The sequence below is a fragment of the Bos indicus x Bos taurus genome, chromosome 1 (genome assembly GCF_003369695.1).
Source record: "Bos indicus x Bos taurus breed Angus x Brahman F1 hybrid chromosome 1, Bos_hybrid_MaternalHap_v2.0, whole genome shotgun sequence".
In the NCBI taxonomy this organism is placed as follows: Eukaryota; Metazoa; Chordata; class Mammalia; order Artiodactyla; family Bovidae; genus Bos; species Bos indicus x Bos taurus.
Genome location: NC_040076.1, coordinates 150,947,029 through 150,964,734, shown reverse-complemented (window position 1 = coordinate 150,964,734; position 17,706 = coordinate 150,947,029). Strand labels below are relative to the sequence as shown.

Sequence of the window (17,706 nt, the reverse complement as noted above, 5' to 3'; positions counted from 1 at the left end):
GCAGTTGGCCAGCTGCATAGGACTAAACAGCATGTATGGGATGGAGACCCCAGTAAGGCAGACATGATGGAGCCAGCAGTTGAGGGTCACAAAGACAGCTGATCGCAGGATGAAATGAGATCCATCGGTGACAAAGATAATCAGCTCCGAAAGGGATTACTAGAGATGCGGCATAGCAATAACGGTCTGGAGAGGAAAGTTTGGAACAGATATGATGGTGCCTTCTTACCCTGGAGAGGGCTGCAGGGGAAGTGGTGTCTCCGGAAAAACTCAGTTTGTCCTACAGTGAGGATGCATGTGTGCAGACATCATGGGCGTATAGAGAAGGTTTGAGTGTGAAATGAAGGCACTCCATAGGGTGTGACGGAAGAGACCAAGACAGAGGTAGGCAGAGATGGAGGGACCTAGAGCTGGATGTAGATAAGAGTGTAGAAATGTGCAAGGAGATAGATAGCAGCAGGGTAGTTGTGCCAAAGAATATCACTGTTAGTAAGAGAGATTTTTGAATGGGAGGGGCAAGAATTTGGGAGGCAAGTGCCCTCAATGCCAGCCCAAATCCCTTGGGAACCTCAAGGTGGATCAAGTTCTCCAAGTCTGAGATGAGCCCCAGACACTTACTCCTGTCTTATTCCATTAAGCTCAAGTTCCCAGGGGAGCAACCAACCTGCCAGTTTATCCCAGGCTTGGTGTCTGGCTGTAACCAGTAACAAAGTGATCTTGAACAAGCCTTATGGCTTCCTTTGTCTCCCTATCTTCAAGCAGATGGCATCAAACTTCAGTGTGTGTAAGAATCAGCAGAGAAGTGTATTCATAAAGCCATATCCCTGGGCTCCACCATCAGAGACCGCCACCAGTGGGATCCAGGGATTTCCTTTGGCGTGTGGACTCTAGGTATATGGGAGGCAGGTGGCTTCCAGAGCGCACTTTGGGGGCCACTGCCCTGGAAGAAAGTCTGCAAGGCGGGGGGTCTTCCGCCACCCTTCCATGAAGCCCTAGTCTCTGTGCCCCTCCAGGGATCGGTGTTGGTGGACACTTGCCCATTTGGACCCCTCACACGTACTGTGTGGTCTTTCTAATCGTAACAATGAGTTCACCACTCCTTCAGTGTGGGCTGCGCACACTTCCACTCTCTTGGAAAGGGAAAGGAGAATAACGAGACAGTGGAGAAACTTAGCCAAACCTTCCTCAGCCAGATGGCCAAGGTCAACAGTGTCAGCCATGTTGACAGGATACACTGCTGATGTGAGAAGAAGGACCCTTCACTTTCTCTCACTATGGGTCTTTTCTCCCCAAACTCATAAAACATAGCATAATCATGAGGAAAACATCAAACTCCAATTGAGGGACATTCTGCAAAATACGTGATCAGTACTCCTCAAAACTGTCAAGATCATCAGAAACCAGAAAATCAGATAAACCGTCCCCATCTAGAGGAACCTACGGAGACATGGGATCCTGGGACTGGAAAAGGAGATTTGGTGGTAAAAACTAAGGGAATATGAATAAAGTATGGACTTGTGGCTTCCCTAGTAGCTCAGTTGGTAAAGAATCTGCCTGCAGTGCAGGATACCCAGGTTCGATCCCTGGGTCAGGAAGATCCCCTGGAGAAGGGAATGGCAACCCACTCCAGACTTCTTGCCTGGAGAATCCCACGGACAGAGGAGCTTGGTGGGCTACAGTCCATGGAATCGCAGAGTCAGACATGACTGTGCAACGAAATTTCCTTTCCTTTTATTAATAAGAATGATTTAATATCCATGGGTTTGTTCTGACAAATATTCCCTACGAATGTAATTAATGTGAAGTTACCAATAGGGGAGGCTAGATGTGGCCTGTATAGGAACTCTTTATACTGCCTTCACAACATTTCTGTAAATTTAAAATTGAGATTTTAAAAGCTTTTTTTTTTTTTTTTCACAAAAAGGAGTTAACCTGCTTTTGTAAACCTATGTTAACTTTCCCAAGTAGCTATATTTCCTCAGTGTGAGACTGAGACTGATTTATAACCCACAGTAGACATGCTACTAGTCAGAAGTCAGAAACTGTTGCCAGTCATGTCGTGCTATCTTGGTTATCTTGATTAAAACTTGATTAATAGGTCAGTTTCTGCAGCATCCAGATCATTTGTACGGCTCCTCACAGAGAACAGCTTTGTTAATTTTTAAAACTGTCCAGAGCCGGCCCTTTGACTCATGGTAAGACATTTCCGTGGGTGCGGCTCATGGCCCCGAGTTGCTAAGATGGCAACTTGTACCAAACAATATGTCAGACTTGCCAGGGCTTCATTTATCAACGGAGGAGACTTCACTCACCACCAGCAGCGCCTGTTGAATTGCTTACAAACTCAGTCCCAGCCACAAACCCATGGTCATGGATGCAATTGAAAATTCTTGTCTTAGTTCCATCATTTCTAATGTCCTTTACAAAAGCAACCTAATGAAGACAGATGTCATTTTTCTGTTTGACAGGGAGAACCTGGCGATCTGGGGATAAAGGGAGCCATTGGTCTTCGGGGTCCTCGAGGCTTGCCGGTTTGCGTTTTATTCCTACTTTTGATCTGGCTCTTGGACTCTTTTTAGTTCGATAGGTATCTCTTGATGTGAGAAGAAGGGCCCTTCACTTTCTCTCACTTTGAGTCTCTAAAGTCTTTAGAGTGGTTCTCTAAAGAGTGTGATGAAGATAACAGCCCAATCTAGTTGTAGAACTTTCTAGCAATTGAGATTTCATCTTCGTCTTGGCCAGCTTTTCCAAATGACAACTTCCCAGGTCCCAAGCATCCTGGGCAAGGGTACTCTTAAAGCCAAATGACAAAAGGGACAAAGCCTGTGCTTGACATCCTCCAACCTGCTTCCACACTTTCGTCTCACCCAAACCCCTTCATGGGAAACCCAGTCCACCCTTCCACCCATGCTAGGGGCTTCTCACTGAGGCCTGTACAAGGATCCAGCAGCAGCCAATACCCAGACACTTAGATCTTTCTTTTATCCAGCAAACTGAAATGCTTCAGATATAAGGTATATCTCTATATAAATACAAATGTTACCCAGGAGAGATAACACTTCTGCCTTCTTTTATTAAGATTATTATACATCTGAAGTTTTCTCATTTCATTCTCAGAACACGATTCGCAGGTGTAATTATGATTTTTCCTTTATGATGAGACAAGTGAGACTAAGTGACAATGCCTTGTCTGCATTTGCTACTGAGAGTTCCGTTGAGCGTCACTATGTCAGTGGCCTGTCCCCGAGGGAGACTCCTGCTGCTTGATTTTTCCTAAGCAAAACAAAAAACTGTCTGTCTAGTTCTCTTGTGAAGAAGCCTATCTGCATCTGCAGTTGGGGGTGTTTGTAAATAATTGCTTCTTCTTGCAGGGTGATGACGGCAACCCAGCTTATGGGAGTGTTGGAAGCAGAGGAGCAAAGGTAAGACGCGTCGCCTGAAAGCCGGTCACTTTCAATTCTGTTGTTGCTGTTTTGGGCCGCATTTAAGAGGAAAAAAAGGAGCGAATAAGGTAGCCTTAGATCTTTGGAGATAGATTTTGATCATTTATTTGATGATATCTTATGGAGAATACAGTAGGAAAACACTTGATAGTTTAAGGGGCATGCAACAATTGAAACTCGAAATTAATTTTCAGTTCTTTGCAGAGATGCGTATTCAGGGGCTGACTGGTTCCAGCTTGAACACGTCATCTAATCTAGAGCCTGAGGGAGGCTGTAGACATATTCCAAAATATGTCCTCTGAATATGTTTACTCTAACTGTTTGTGAGGAGTTCTCCAGGGCCTTTCCTAACGCAATGGGCCAAGCAGTAATTTTAAGATTAAACCTCATAACTTTATATGAGAATTTTAACTTAACATTGTCACTGAATACTTCAGTGCTGGAAGTAAGACAGATAACTTTACCCAAAGCAGTGATTGCTATATACCAACAATAACCACTTAGAAATCATAGTAACACCCATAAAAACATAATATAGTTAAGAATATCCTTTCTACAAAAATATTCAAGACCTAAAACAAAAATTACTGGGATATAAAATTTAAGTAATTGGAGACATAACAAATACTTGTTGGAAAGTCTAAAATATTACAAGGATCAATGTAATTTCAAGTGAAATCCCAATGAGAATGATGTAAGAGGCTGTCTAGAAGGATAAACAAACCCCCAAAAGCTAAAATTTCTTTTTAAAAAACCCTAATGAATGAAGGATTTCCAGTGAAATTTTCATGGAAAGTAGCCTTAGTATTTGATAAAAGTGGAACTATTGAGTGGCTAATAGCCCTGGAATATTGAAAGTGTTAGTTGCTCAGTTGTGACTAAGCTCAGTTGAAACCCCATGAACTGTGACCCTCCAGTCTCCTCTGTCCATGAGAATTCTCCAGGCAAGAATACTGGAGTGAGTAGCCATTCCCTTCTCTAAGGGATCTTCCTGACTCAGGGATCGAACCCGAGTCTCCTGCATTACAGGCAGATTCTTTACCATCTGAGCCACCAGTGAAGCCACTGAAATATTAGCCGCGCTTTAAAATGAATGTGAATGCTTTTATACATAATACATAGAACTTAGGTGACAATGTCAAGTAAAAATCAAAAGGTAATAAGAAAAAAAAATGTATCCTAACTGTGCTAAAATGCATTTTTAAAAGATTAAATAAAATATGGCAAAAACTTTATAGTAATGGTTCTGGGAAGTGAAATTTGGGTGAACTTTCTTCTTTCTGTCTTTTTATTATTTTAAATATATTTGAGGAGATATTACTTTTAATGTCAGAAAACAAACATTATCTTAAATAAAATACTTTTTTCATCAAGTTAGGATTATCATACATTTACAACTATAGCCTGTGGCCAAAGTAAGGTAAACAGAGCACCAGAAACCAAACGATCAGATTTAGTCTGCAGGCTTCCCCAATTTCTCCCTCAAAGTTGAAATCCAGTTTAAGAACACTGTTTCAGAAACACACGGTCAGATCACCAGCTGTCCTGTTGAATGTCTACATTTGAAGGAGAGCCAAGGTGTACGTTTTACCCATTGATCTTAGGTTGTCATGATGTTTTGGTGAGACCGGTCAATAGTTTAATTTAGAGACCGGAGTTAGTGTCTCAGACCATGCAGTACAGTTTGTTTTGGCCCTTTGTTGGTTCAGAGGCATTTAAAATAAATAAGGCAGCAGGCAAAATTAAAGTCAATGTAAACCGACGCCAGTGATATGTGCATATATTAATTTTCTCAATTATAGGGGCAAGAAGGATTCCCTGGAGAAATCGGACCTAAGGTACTGTGTACTTTATGCTAACTAGAGATCAGAGATGCTCCTGGGTTTATGAAATGTGTTATAGGACAAAAGAAGAAAAATTAATTATAAATGAATAAAAAGAAATCTTTATGGAGCAAGGGGAAAAGAAAGAAGCAGGCTTTTAAAAATAATCTTTTATTTCTAGCTTTTTAATTCACTAGGAAGAAATCATCCATATTTTTCTCCTCACGTGTCCTCCTCCCCCTCTACCATATGTATTTTCTTCTTTGCCCAAAGGGAAGTAAAATGTGAGAAAAACCAGAATTACCTGATCTCACTTGCCTCAGTTCTCCTAATGTGTTTGTAAGTCACCTTCAGGTAATAAGTTTAGCCATGATGTCCTCTAGCTTAAGGCTTCCACTCCGACTGGAAACACTGACTGAGCTCAGTAAATGCCAGCTCCTGTGATAGGATCAGGGGACAAAGTAAAAAGCACGGTCCGTATCTCCAAGGAGGCTGTGTTCCATCTGGAGAAACAGAGAAATAAAACAGTGAGACTCCAGGGGGCTGTGCTGAGAATCAGAAAATGGGGTTATCAGGGCAAAGACACTTCACAGAAGGCTATTAAAGATAAAAGCATATGTGAAAAATGTCTTCATGTTGGAACCAGTATAAAAACACACTGAGATATACCTCTTTGGTTTTAGTAACCGTTTTGTTTTATTTTTCTGAACTTATTTAGGGTGAGGTCGGGGACCCTGGTGGCCCAGGACAAACTGGACCCAAGGGCGCTAGAGGCAAGACGGTGAGTTTCGTCGGTCGTAAAAGCCTTACAACCTCAACTACCGTGGGAAGTCCTTTCTCAGGCTCTTACAGTCGTTTGAGTTGGCACTCGGTCCCAAAAGCTTGTAAAACGTGTAGGTTTTGTTAAGGCAAACTTGGGGCAGGGAGATGGATATTTGGCTCCTTCTTTGCCAGCAATAAGGCAACGAACCATTGGCTCTTAGTGACCGGGTTCACCTGATCTGACTGATAAGGTACCAATCTTAACACTGGAAATAAATTGTGCATTTTTTTTTTTAAGGAACCCTTGTGGTCCAAAACAGTGTTTGCATTTAATCCTAGCCCCTCAGCAGACCTCATGTAACTTACTGCCCACTGGCGTCTTATCTCCCTTGTTAAGGTCTCGTCTAACTACTTTAAGGAGATGATCTTCTCCCAATTTAGCTCAGGAAAGTGCCTCTTGAGCTCTCTGAGAAAGTTTCCATTTATCATGTAAGACGGTGCCTAAAGCTTTGGGCCACTCAGAATAACATCCCATCTCCCGTACCCTAGAAGCATCCGCACTCGTAACTTGAGCTTGCCTCGGGTTCTCGTGGGCTAACAATGGCTTTTGCCTTTGCTGACTCTATTTACCATACATTGCAAAAGTGAGATGGTCACTTTATAAAAGACACAATCTTATGACAGTCATCTCCTGAGACTTTATCTCTTTTCATCAGAACAACTCCGATCAGGTAAATAGATCTTGATACCATGTCAATTTCTGGATAAGAAAAACACAAAGTCTGATGAAAAAAAAAGCTGTTACTTGAGGCGGCTTTTCAGTTTTGTCACCATAGTTAGTTTGACCCTAATCTGTTTTCTCCTACAAAGTATAGCGACAACTGTATGCGAAGAGACTATTCATGAGGGCTTTAGGGGTACGAAGTAAAGAAACTTCTTTCCCTCCATCCTGCTTTTCCCAAGAGGCCTGTTTCCTGGCTGTAATTCTTTTCCTTATACATGTTTTTGGTTGACTGTCCCTTAACATTTTTGGTCTCAAAGGAAAAAAAAAAAGACTGATAAAGATAATTGGAAAAGACCTTCAGATTAATCTAGATGTCATCTGCATTGAAATACATCTGGATCTTTTCCCTCAACGTGTTAATGAGGTAGTTTACCCTTGAACACTGGAGGCCCGTAAACACGGCCAGCAGTTTCTTGGGTTCTCTTAGTACCCAGTGACATATTCATCATTAAAAAAAAAATATATATATATATATATATATAGCTAATGGGGAATATATAATCTTTTTCTCTTGGCCTTTGGTTACTTCATTTTTTTTTTTTCCCACATTGGACAATTTATCACTATCTTCAACTTGTTTATTTCACCTGCCAATCTGCCTTTTTCTACAACTTGTATTTTTGAGTTTGAAGTTTAGACACTGAAAAACTTCCAAGTTTTCGTTGGAGGGTTTTGGTAATAAAGCTTTGAGTATCTCTTTAGTTCTCTTGGAATGATTACATTCCTAGTTTGCTGCTGCTGCTGCTGCTGCTGCTAAGTCGATTCAGTCGTGTCCGACTCTGTGCGACCCCATAGATGGCAGCCCATCAGGCTCCCCCATCCGTGGGATTCTCCAGGCAAGAACACTGGAGTGGGTTGCCATTTCCTTCTCCAATGCATGAAAGTGAAAAGTGAAAGTGAAGTCACTCAGTCGTGTCCGACTCTTAGGGACCCCACAGACGGCAGCCCACCAGGCTCCTCCGTCCATGGGATTTTCCAGGCAAGAGTACTGGAGTGGGGTGCCATTGCCTTCTCCGACATTCCTAGTTTAAGTTTTCTAAATCTTTACCTTTTTTCACCCCAACTGAAGCATTTGTTTTTTCGTTTTTTGTTTTTTTGAAAATGCCATAATTTTTAACCTGCCTTGTTTGGGGTATAAAGGTATGTTTGTATTTATACTTTTTATCAACTTTACACGTGCACACCCTTCAAGGCAGGGCTCCTCAGCCACAGTACCACTGGCATTTTCAGCTGGGTAATCGCTGTGGGGGCTGTTCCTTGCTTTGCAGGATGTTTAGCAGTGCCCCTGGCCTCTACCCATGAGGCTCAGTGCCACCCACCCCCCTCTCCCCATCATGACAGCCAAAAATACCTCCAGTCATTGTCAAATGTCCCCACAGGAGTCAGGGTTGAGGGACACAGACTTGCCCCCAGTTTTTTTTTTTTTTTTTTCGTGCCTGAAATTCTTTTTTAAACTATCCTATCCAGTCCCACCACTTCATGGGAAATAGATGGGGAAACAGTGTCAGACTTTATTTTTCTGGGCTCCAAAATCACTACAGATGGTGACTGCAGCCATGAAATTAAAAGACGCTTACTCCTTGGAAGGAAAGTTATGACCAACCTAGATAGCATATTCAAAAGCAGAGACATTACTTTGCCAACAAAGGTTCGTCTAGTCAAGGCTATGGTTTTTCCTGTGGTCATGTATGGATGTGAGAGTTGGACCGTGAAGAAGGCTGAGCACCAAAGAATTGATGCTTTTGACTGTGGTGTTGGAGAAGACTCTTGAGAGTCCCTTGGACTGCAAGGAGATCCAACCAGTCCATTCTGAAGGAGATCAGCCCTGGGATTTCTTTGGAAGGAATGATGCTAAAGCTGAAACTCCAGTATTTTGGCCACCTGATGCGAAGAGTTGACTCATTGGAAAAGACTCTGATGCTGGGAGGGATTGTGGGCAGGAGGAGAAGGGGATGACAGAGGATGAGATGGCTGGATGGCATCACTGACTCGATGGATGTGAGTCTGAGTGAACTTCGGGAGTTGGTGATGGACAGGGAGGCCTGGCGTGCTGTGATTCATGGGGTCGAAAAGAGTCGGACATGACTGAGTGACTGATCTGATCTGATCTGATTTTTGTTTCATGGCTGAAACATCTCATCTCTCTAAGGATATAAATTAGTACTTTTGAAGTCTCCTTTGCCCAACATAGCCTGTTCCTGGCAGTGTTTTTTTCTGCCCTGCTCTTTGTCTCTCTCTGCCCAGCTCACGAGTCTCTCTATTGAAGAGTTAAGGACACAAAATCTAACTGGAAGCCCCAAGGAAATGAATGGGGCTCGTCAACTACAAGTTTCACTGAGGAGTGATCTGACTGAGTTGCTACTTAGCAAACATCTGAGATCAGCATCCTGGGGTCTTTCTTCTCTGTCTAGTCAGATTCCCCTGAAAAGATTGTTTCAGTCTTCCACCTAAGGGTGAAGGTCTGGCTGCCAGCTTTCTGGGACCCCCCGCTTTCTAGGGGTCTCACATCTATTCCTCAGCTTCAGATTGCCTTGTATTCTGGACCGTACCACCAACCTTCAGCTCTGCCTGGGTTTCCTGGTGTGTAGCCACCTCAGTTTCACCTTTGCCATCAAGGAGAAAGAAGGGACATTCGACTCAACTGTTGAGAATGGGGAGGAAGCCCGGGAATTCCCCAACCAAGCTGCCTTATTTGCCCTCTCTCCTACACCCGCACTTCTAGAGGTACTTTCTGAGAATGCATCATAAAACACTCAACCTCCTAGCTTTCCCTGCTGCTGGCCTAGGATTCAGCTTTTTCAGCTCTAAGTCATTTAATGCTTTCCAGTTTGAAAGCTATTGTCTCATTTCTCATTCCCCCTATGTTTGTTATTTTTTGTCTTAAAAAAAAAAAAAGTCTGCTTAGTATTATTTTAGTAAAACACTGGAGGGAACAAAAGTAAGCACTTATGTCCAATATACATTTTTCCCCCCTGGAGGTTAATCTATATCTTCTAAATAAAATAGTAAGGTTGCATTTTGTCTTGCTTTGTCACTCAACCCAGCATGCTGTGCATATCATTGGAAGACACAAAGGTCATCTAGTAATTATTTGCTATTTAATAGGCAATGCTTTTACAGATTAAGTTGGTTTTAAACAACCTTGTTTTTCACTCTCATAAAGCTTGTACATCTCATGACATTACTAATGAACAAAGAAATACTGTCCTAATTTTTAAACTAAATTCTTGCTTTCTTTATGATAAATTATGTTGTTGAATGCACACACGTAAACTAAGTAGTCAACAGCTGGTGTTTTTTTGCTGCTGCTATTCCCCATTTTACTACAGATATTTCCAGCCACGTGTTCTATGCTTTCTTGTGGTTCTTTCAAGGGTTTTTATATTTAAATTTTTGCTTTTCTGAGTTTTTTTTGTTGTTGTTGTTTTCATGTGTTTGTTAGTTTAGTCACCTACTAAATTCAGATAAATTGAGATAAAAATTCATTTAGATAGAAGTTTCTCCCTTGACCCAGCAATTCTAGTTCTAGCAATCTTTCTTAAGGAAATAATCAGAATTGCACATATGACTTTATAGTGGCATGCTTATTGCAACAACAGCAAACTTAAATGCCAACAATAAGGAACTGATTAAATAAATCAGTATATTCATTTGATAGAATACTATGGCAGCCATGATGGAGAAGGCAATGGCAACCCACTCCAGAGTTCTTGCCTGGAGAATCCCAGGGACAGAGGAGCCTGATGGGCTGCTGTCCATGGGGTTGCAGAGTCAGACACGACTGAAGAGAAGTAGCAGCAGCAGCAGCATGGTGGCCATGAAAGGCAATTTTTGTGAAAGAATATTTAGTTACATGAAAATGTCCAGAAATACATGTTTAGTTTAAAAGGCAGCAATAAAAAGTATATAAATATATTAAGATGGAATGTAAAATAGCAGATATGAACTCTAATGTAAACTATGAACTTTGGGCGATTATGATGTCAATGTAGGTTCATCAGTTGTAACAAATGTACCACTCCAGTTGGGGATGCTAGTAACCGGGGCATCTAGGAGTGTGAAGGATCAGGATACATATCGGAAACGTATGTAACTTCTTAATTTGTTTTCTGAACCTAAAATTGCTTTTAAAAAATACTCGTTAGAATTAAAAATAAAGACCATGATTTTAATCTAAATATATATATATAGATAGATAGATAGATAGATATAGATATAGATATAGATACAGATATATATAGAGTAACACCAAAAGGATAAATAAGTAAAATACTAGAAGAAGAAACAACAAAATGTCAGCAAGTATTATCTGGGGGAGAAGAGGCTGCTGAGGATGTTTTTCCTTCTGTGTGCTTTTTGGGAATCGCTCAGTTTTCTAAAGTGAAAGTGTGCTGGGGTCCAGCCCCAGCTGATCCAGGGTATTTGAAGGGGAGATAGCGTCGCAACTATTTAAATATTCATCAAAGATATAAAGAGTAGTAGAATGAGGATAGCTCAGTAGGAAAATTCAGTGGAGAAAAGAGGCTGAGTAGCTTGGTTTACGCGGAAAAGCAATATAACCTGTGACACCAGGTTAGCTCTGACCATGGACGCCGCAGGCGCCCTCTCGAATAGCAGAAGGTGCCCCACCTTAGACACCTTCTCAAGTGGGTCTTAGAAGCCCAGGCAAATAAATGGTCGAAGAGGACCTCCACACTCCAGATGGAAACTTCAGCCGGAATGTGAAAAGAATGACATGGGGAGACCAAGCTTTGCTGAGCAAGGCCCGTAGCTTTATTTTCAACAGGGGCTTTTATACCGTAAGTTGCACATAGAGGATAATAGGGGATGTGAAATCATACAAAGTCAGCAGTCTTTGATCCTTATCAAAAACCAGAGTTTCTTTCCTGCAAATTTATCGTATTCAAATGGTTTAGGTGATTTACATCATCTTCTGGCCAGAAGGCCTATTAACATTTTATGACTCTTGGCAAAGGTTTGTCAACTGTAAGACTTATTTTCTCTAAGAGTAATTATTTTAAGGTTTGGCGCCATCCTCCGAAGGCGTTAGATAAAATTGCATTCCTATAGGGCAGAGGTGCAGTGGGTTTACAACAAAGGAAAGAATTTATTACCTTAAGGGTCTAAAGTTGCTAACACCAAGGCCACTACTTATTTTTTCGACATACCAACTATATTAATTAATACACATTCAAGGATACAATACAGGGGATGTGGAAACTTGGCAGCAAGCATTGTCTCATCAATGAAATCTTTTACTAGTTTTATTCTGACAGTTTCTAACTCTCTGAGAGGCTCTAAGCTAATTGAATATCTTAAGCTTCCCGTGCCTCTCGAGGCTGGGAGACTGTAAACAATCATATGCATAGCTGTAGGAGTCCAGGTAAACTTGTCAGGCGAGTTAGAGAGCTATCTGAGGGGTTTGGATTTAAACACTCCTAATGCCCAGGAGCTTTATTAACTGGAGCTGTCAGTTAACTCTTTATCAGAGAGAGCGAGATGGTGGTGGGGGACAGCCCCCAGTAAAGTCGGAGGTGAGAGCACAAAGCAGTAAAGTAGGCAGACTCTGGTTTTTGGGGGTAGATGCTCGAGAATATCCAGCGGGACTCCTGAGGCTCGATCCCACCTTTACGTATGCCGAGCCTCCTTCCTCATGACCTTTGTCATGAGTGGAGTGCCTCTCGCCGGCTCCCGGCAAAAGTGTATTGCTTTTGAAATGTAAAACACCCACATAGCACACAAACATATATGTATAATTTTAAGGTAAATAAATTCTGCTTTAAGGTATCTGCTGGGCTTCCCGGAGAACCAGGATCCCCTGGGGAGCTGGGACCTCCTGGACGCAAGGTAAATCAAAAACCCATAAATCACATCAGCTCCTTTTCCAGATAAAAAGTCAGTGCCCGAAGTCTTCATTATCCAAATGCATATGCTTTCTGTGTTTGCAGCTTGTCAATGATTTCCACCACTTTTCCACCTTCAATGTCCTCAGGGAGAGGAGGAAAAAAAATGCTGATTAAATATTAGTTGCTATTTCTCGGGTGGTGGGGGGAACCGAGGAAGGAAGCAAAAAGACATTTCTTATTTCATCTAGAATGAGGTTTCTCAATGATCAGTGAATTTTATTTATCTGACCAATCCTTGCCTTTTTTCTCAGAGTCAGTGATCAGTGAATGAAAGAAAGGGAGAGGAAATTAACAAATAGTGAATAAGCTCCCAACAGTGCATTCACATGGAACTTATTTTCTTGAGGAGTTTGGGTGGGGCGCCGTCACATTTTTCCCCGTCTCTTTGAGCTCAGCCAGACTCTTCCTGTTCCAACTTGAGACTGAACAGACGAAATACAAAATAATTCCACTTTGTTCTTTCTATCCCCTACCCAGATAGATAGAAATGTACATATATATATATGTGTGTATATATATATATATGATCATATATGTATATATGGTCATATACATATATATATATATATATACTCATTTTTGGAAGACAGTGCGGATTGCCTTTCCAGATATTTGGCCTGTCTAGGCCCTTTGTCATCCAGCTGATGATGGGCACAGATTCAGGCTCTGCTCAGCGGCTGCCCAGTGACCAAGGCAAAGTGTTGGGGAACTCGATACCTCTGCATTAAGGAGGGCCCGGCACAGGGGATGGCTCAGCCTTGTCTAGTTCTAGCCCCAGGGTCTGCTGCAAAGCTCTCCCGGCTGGTGTCTCATTGCCAGCTCCGTCTTTATCTTCTGGACAACCCTTGTCGTCCAGAGACACAGCAGGAGGACAGTGGCCGCTGGAGGCTCACTACGTACAGTTCCCTCCCCTTAGAACGTTATTGTTAATCTAATGATGAGTATCCTACAGGGAGTTTTTTTCTCCCTCTTAGTGAGAATAAAAAGGTTAAGAAGCTATCTTTTTCTTAGAGTAATGTTGATGCATATTCTGGCTCCTGCGATGTGCTTCCAAAACCCTGAAACCACATTCTTTTTGTTTCCCCAGGGTGTGAAAGGGGCCAAAGGATTGGCTTCGTTTTCTGTATGTATCTGTTGACTCCAACAGAGCCCAAGCATCCCGTGACATTTATTTATTTCTCAACTTGCAGGACCTGGAGTCTGTTGGTTAATTCATTCTGTTTTATCTTTTGAACTGCAGACATGTGAGCTCATCCAGTATGTGCGGGACCATAGTCGTAAGTACCGCGCTTAGGATGATCACCCGGGGTGTCAGCAATCGTAGGAAAAAAGCAGCAAATTCTGCATTCAAAATTGAGACTAGTTACCAGACAGTTTCTTAAAATTAGCGATGTCACTGTGTGTATTTGGAGGTGGCATAGACTGATGTCTATTAACTCCCTCTCTGGCTCCCAGCATGTCTACTGAAACGCATCCCAACACTAACGAAGGATACATCTAGTGCTTTTAATCAGGGAAAAATGAAGATAGGAGGTCAGAACTCTCCTGATGGTGAGATCAACCAGTGAGGAGTCACATTAAACTTTATAAAATTATTAACCCCTGACAACAGCTAAGGATCGAATTCAGCTGCTGTGAAAGAGCCAGCCATGGCAAGGAGGTATCCTGGCAGGTGGGAACTCTGACCTTTATCATTCCCTGAGAAGGTGTGCTTGACTGCCTTGAATTAGACTCATTTGCTTCTAAAATTACCCAGTCTACCTGTATTTTCTTTACTTTCAAAGTTTTAATAGCAAGAAATGGGTTTTGATTTGGCAAAGGCTCTTTTGAATTTGCTTTGAGACCCTTAGAACAGGCTCTTCTATCAAAACGTGTGTTAGCAGCATCAAAGGAATGCCATGGACAAGATGAGGAGACTTGGTTGCTTAATGTTCACCTACAAACGACTTCTTAGATAAACGTTAGGATTCAAAGAAATGTCACAGTTCCCTCAAGGCATCTGGGGGGAGAAAACAGACAAATTAAGATCCTATTTCTGGAGAGAGTATGGGTCTCAAAGACAGACTTTGCAAAGCTTTGAATGCAGTGCTGATCTTAACTCTGCCTTGTAGCAGAATGGAACCATCCATTCTGGGAATCAAATCTATGCATTGGATCATGAAGATTGCTTGCTTTGAGGCTGGACTAACAGAGTGGGCTTTCTGATGTTAGAGCCATATGACATATATTGACTCAAGGGTAGACCCAAGTGTGATGAGATCTGAGCTTTCAAAATGTGAGTGATTTAACACAGAATTATAAATCCAAAACGAGGTACAAAACTGCTTCAGAAGTGTCATTTAGAACAAGAAAGAAAATTACAGCCAATGACTTCTGCCTGTTATAAAAGTATGTAATCATGTGAACACACGGCTGGGCCCTTCTCAAGGCCTTGCCAGGGGCCCCTCGGGTGAGAGGCTGGCAACAGTGCTGCCCAGAACTTTCTGCAATGATGGAAGTGTCCACTGTACTGTCCAACATGTAGCCGCTGGCCACAGGGGAATTTGAGCCTTGATGGATGGTTAGTGCAAGTGAAAAGCTGCATTTATCTCATTTAATTTAAATTAATTCAAATGTTGATAGTCACACGAGACGGGTGGCCTTCTTATTGGACAGTGTGGCCCTAAAGTTTAAGCTTCATTTGTGTTAGCTGCTCGTCGCATCCAACTCTTTTTAGACCCCCACGGACTGTAGCCCCCCCAGGCTCCTCTGTCCATGGGATTGTCCAGGCAAGACCACTGGAGTGGGTAGCCATTCCCTTCTCAAGGGATCTTCCCGACCCAGGGATTGAACCTGGGTCTCCTGCCTTGCATGCAGATTCTTTACCGACTGACCCACTAGGGAAACCCACATAAGAGAGTAATCTGTCAACTTTTCACTTTCATGCATTGCAGAAGAAAATGGCAACCCACTCCAGTGTTCTTGCCTGGAGAATCCCAGGGATGGGGGAGCCTGGTGGGCTGCCGTCTATGGGGTCGCACAGAGTCGGACACAACTGAAGTGCATTGAAGTTGAAGATGTTTGATGCTCTGTGTCCCAGAAATTCTGTTTCGACACAAATCCCTAGAGAAAGCTTCATTTACTTAAGACTAAATCTATCGAGGATGTTTACACATACACACATGTATATAAATATGTATATATGTGTACCTATATGTAATCAATAGCTATAGACACCTACACAGGGAAATTTAGAGTGAAAAGGGGTTAAGACCTTTTAACTTTCCAAATTCGGTGCCTCTCTCTGCAATGTGCTGCCCCCTCCCAGGCAGAGAGCCTTTGCCTCTGGCAGCTGGCTGCCTGCTGCTGACTTATGGCCCTCCCGAGTCTCCAGCCCTGTTTCTCTGTGGAAGGACCTATGTTTTTACCAAGATGCTTGATCTGTCTGCATATCTTCAAACACTATTTGTGGCCTTGATTTGTTGAGTCGTCTACAAAAAGCTCACGAAGTAGAGTCTCGGTTGCCATGATTTCTTACACAATACAGAACGCTGTTCTCCTACCAAATAATAACCAAACTTCTTTTGTTCTTCTTCCCCAGCTGGCAGACAGGGTGAGTAATTTTATTTATAGCATATTATAATCAAGCTCCAAAATGTCGCACATCTGGAAAGATGAGTTAGAACATTGTGTTGCCTGCCAAATTATAAAAAGTTTATCTAAGCCCTCTTGGTAGTACAGCCGTAGCCCTGCCTCCAATAAATCACTCACGTTTAAGCTGAGTCTCACAACTCTTTGTCAACCAAGTGTTTGATCTTTTAATTATTAACATTTTAATGACTTCCAGTACCATTTACCTTACCAGTAGACTTTCTGTAATAATATTTTTTCCTCCCTCCCTTTTCTCTCTCTATTTATGTCTGTAGTCTAGTTTTTAAGGATTAAGGGCAAAGGGCAAAAGTGCATGGAATAAAGCTAGGGATGATAAGATAGCAAGTAAGCTACATGTGTAGCTCAGATAGTGCTAAAACCTATGGAGATCATGGCTGATGTTAATTACCAAATTGGCTTAATATCTTTCTGGGCCAGTTTTCAGGAATATTATAAAAACTGGATACATGATGTTTCTGTTATAACCCAGAGGGCGATGGCCCTCCATACCTTTATACCCTTATACTTTTTTTATATAAATGCATCTGTGCCCTCTGGTTGCTTGTTCACTCATCCAGCAAATATTTATTGGAAGCCCATTATATTGCAGTCTCTGTCCCAGACAGTGCTGACTAAGAGGGGCATAATTCCTGTCTTTGGAAGCTTCCATTCTTGTGGAGGATCCAGATAAGTGAACAAGCAAAAGAATTACAGAATCCTTTGGTTACTATGAAAGAGATAAAGAATGGAATATTCTGTTACAGAATAACATTAGAGGAGGGGAGAAATGCCTCTGAAGGGCGGGTTCATCAATGAGGCAATGACACTAAAGTTTGGATGAAGAATAAAAAAGAAGCTGGCTTTGCAAGATCCCGGCAGGGAATCCTGCAAGTGCAAAGGCCATAGCACAGGAGAGACCCAGGTGTTTTCAAGTTCCTGATGGAAGCCCACGGCCACAGAGACTTGATGATGAGGGGGACGTGGCATGTGAAGAACTGGAGAAGGAAGCAGGGACTTTCCCACTGGGTTTTGTAGGTTACATTTAGGAGGCCAGGTTTTATTCAAAATGGAATGGGAGGGCATTAAAAGTATTGAAGGTATAAAAGTGAACTGACGAACAAGTTTTTAAGGTTTATTTTGGCTGCTGTGGGAGAGTGCATTGTAGGGAAAGTGAAAGTTATTAAGTCGTGTCCGACTCTTTGCCACCCCAAGGACTACACAGTCCATGGAATTCTCCAGGCCAGAATACTGGAGTGGGGAGCCTTTCCTTCTCCAGGGGATCTTCCCAACCCAGGGATTGAACCCAGATCTCCCGCACTGCAGGCAGATTCTTTACCAGCTGAGCCACAAGGGAAGCC

The 17,706-nt window shown here is 42.2% G+C and overlaps 1 protein-coding gene across 3 annotated transcripts in view; it reads left to right on the top strand.

Moving 5' to 3' along the window:
- Window positions 1-17,706, top strand: part of COL6A6 (collagen type VI alpha 6 chain) — a 177,092-nt gene that overhangs the window by 132,316 nt on the left and 27,070 nt on the right. For 2 of the 3 annotated variants that reach the window (XM_027549043.1, XM_027549052.1), the window contains exons 25-32: window positions 2,469-2,531; window positions 3,372-3,422; window positions 5,246-5,281; window positions 5,985-6,047; window positions 12,597-12,659; window positions 13,806-13,841; window positions 13,959-13,995; window positions 16,299-16,310. In XM_027549043.1, coding sequence (XP_027404844.1) covers window positions 2,469-2,531; window positions 3,372-3,422; window positions 5,246-5,281; window positions 5,985-6,047; window positions 12,597-12,659; window positions 13,806-13,841; window positions 13,959-13,995; window positions 16,299-16,310 — 361 coding nt within the window. The remainder of the gene's footprint in view (window positions 1-2,468; window positions 2,532-3,371; window positions 3,423-5,245; window positions 5,282-5,984; window positions 6,048-12,596; window positions 12,660-13,805; window positions 13,842-13,958; window positions 13,996-16,298; window positions 16,311-17,706) is intronic. The other variant, XM_027549059.1, reaches the window with a different exon arrangement.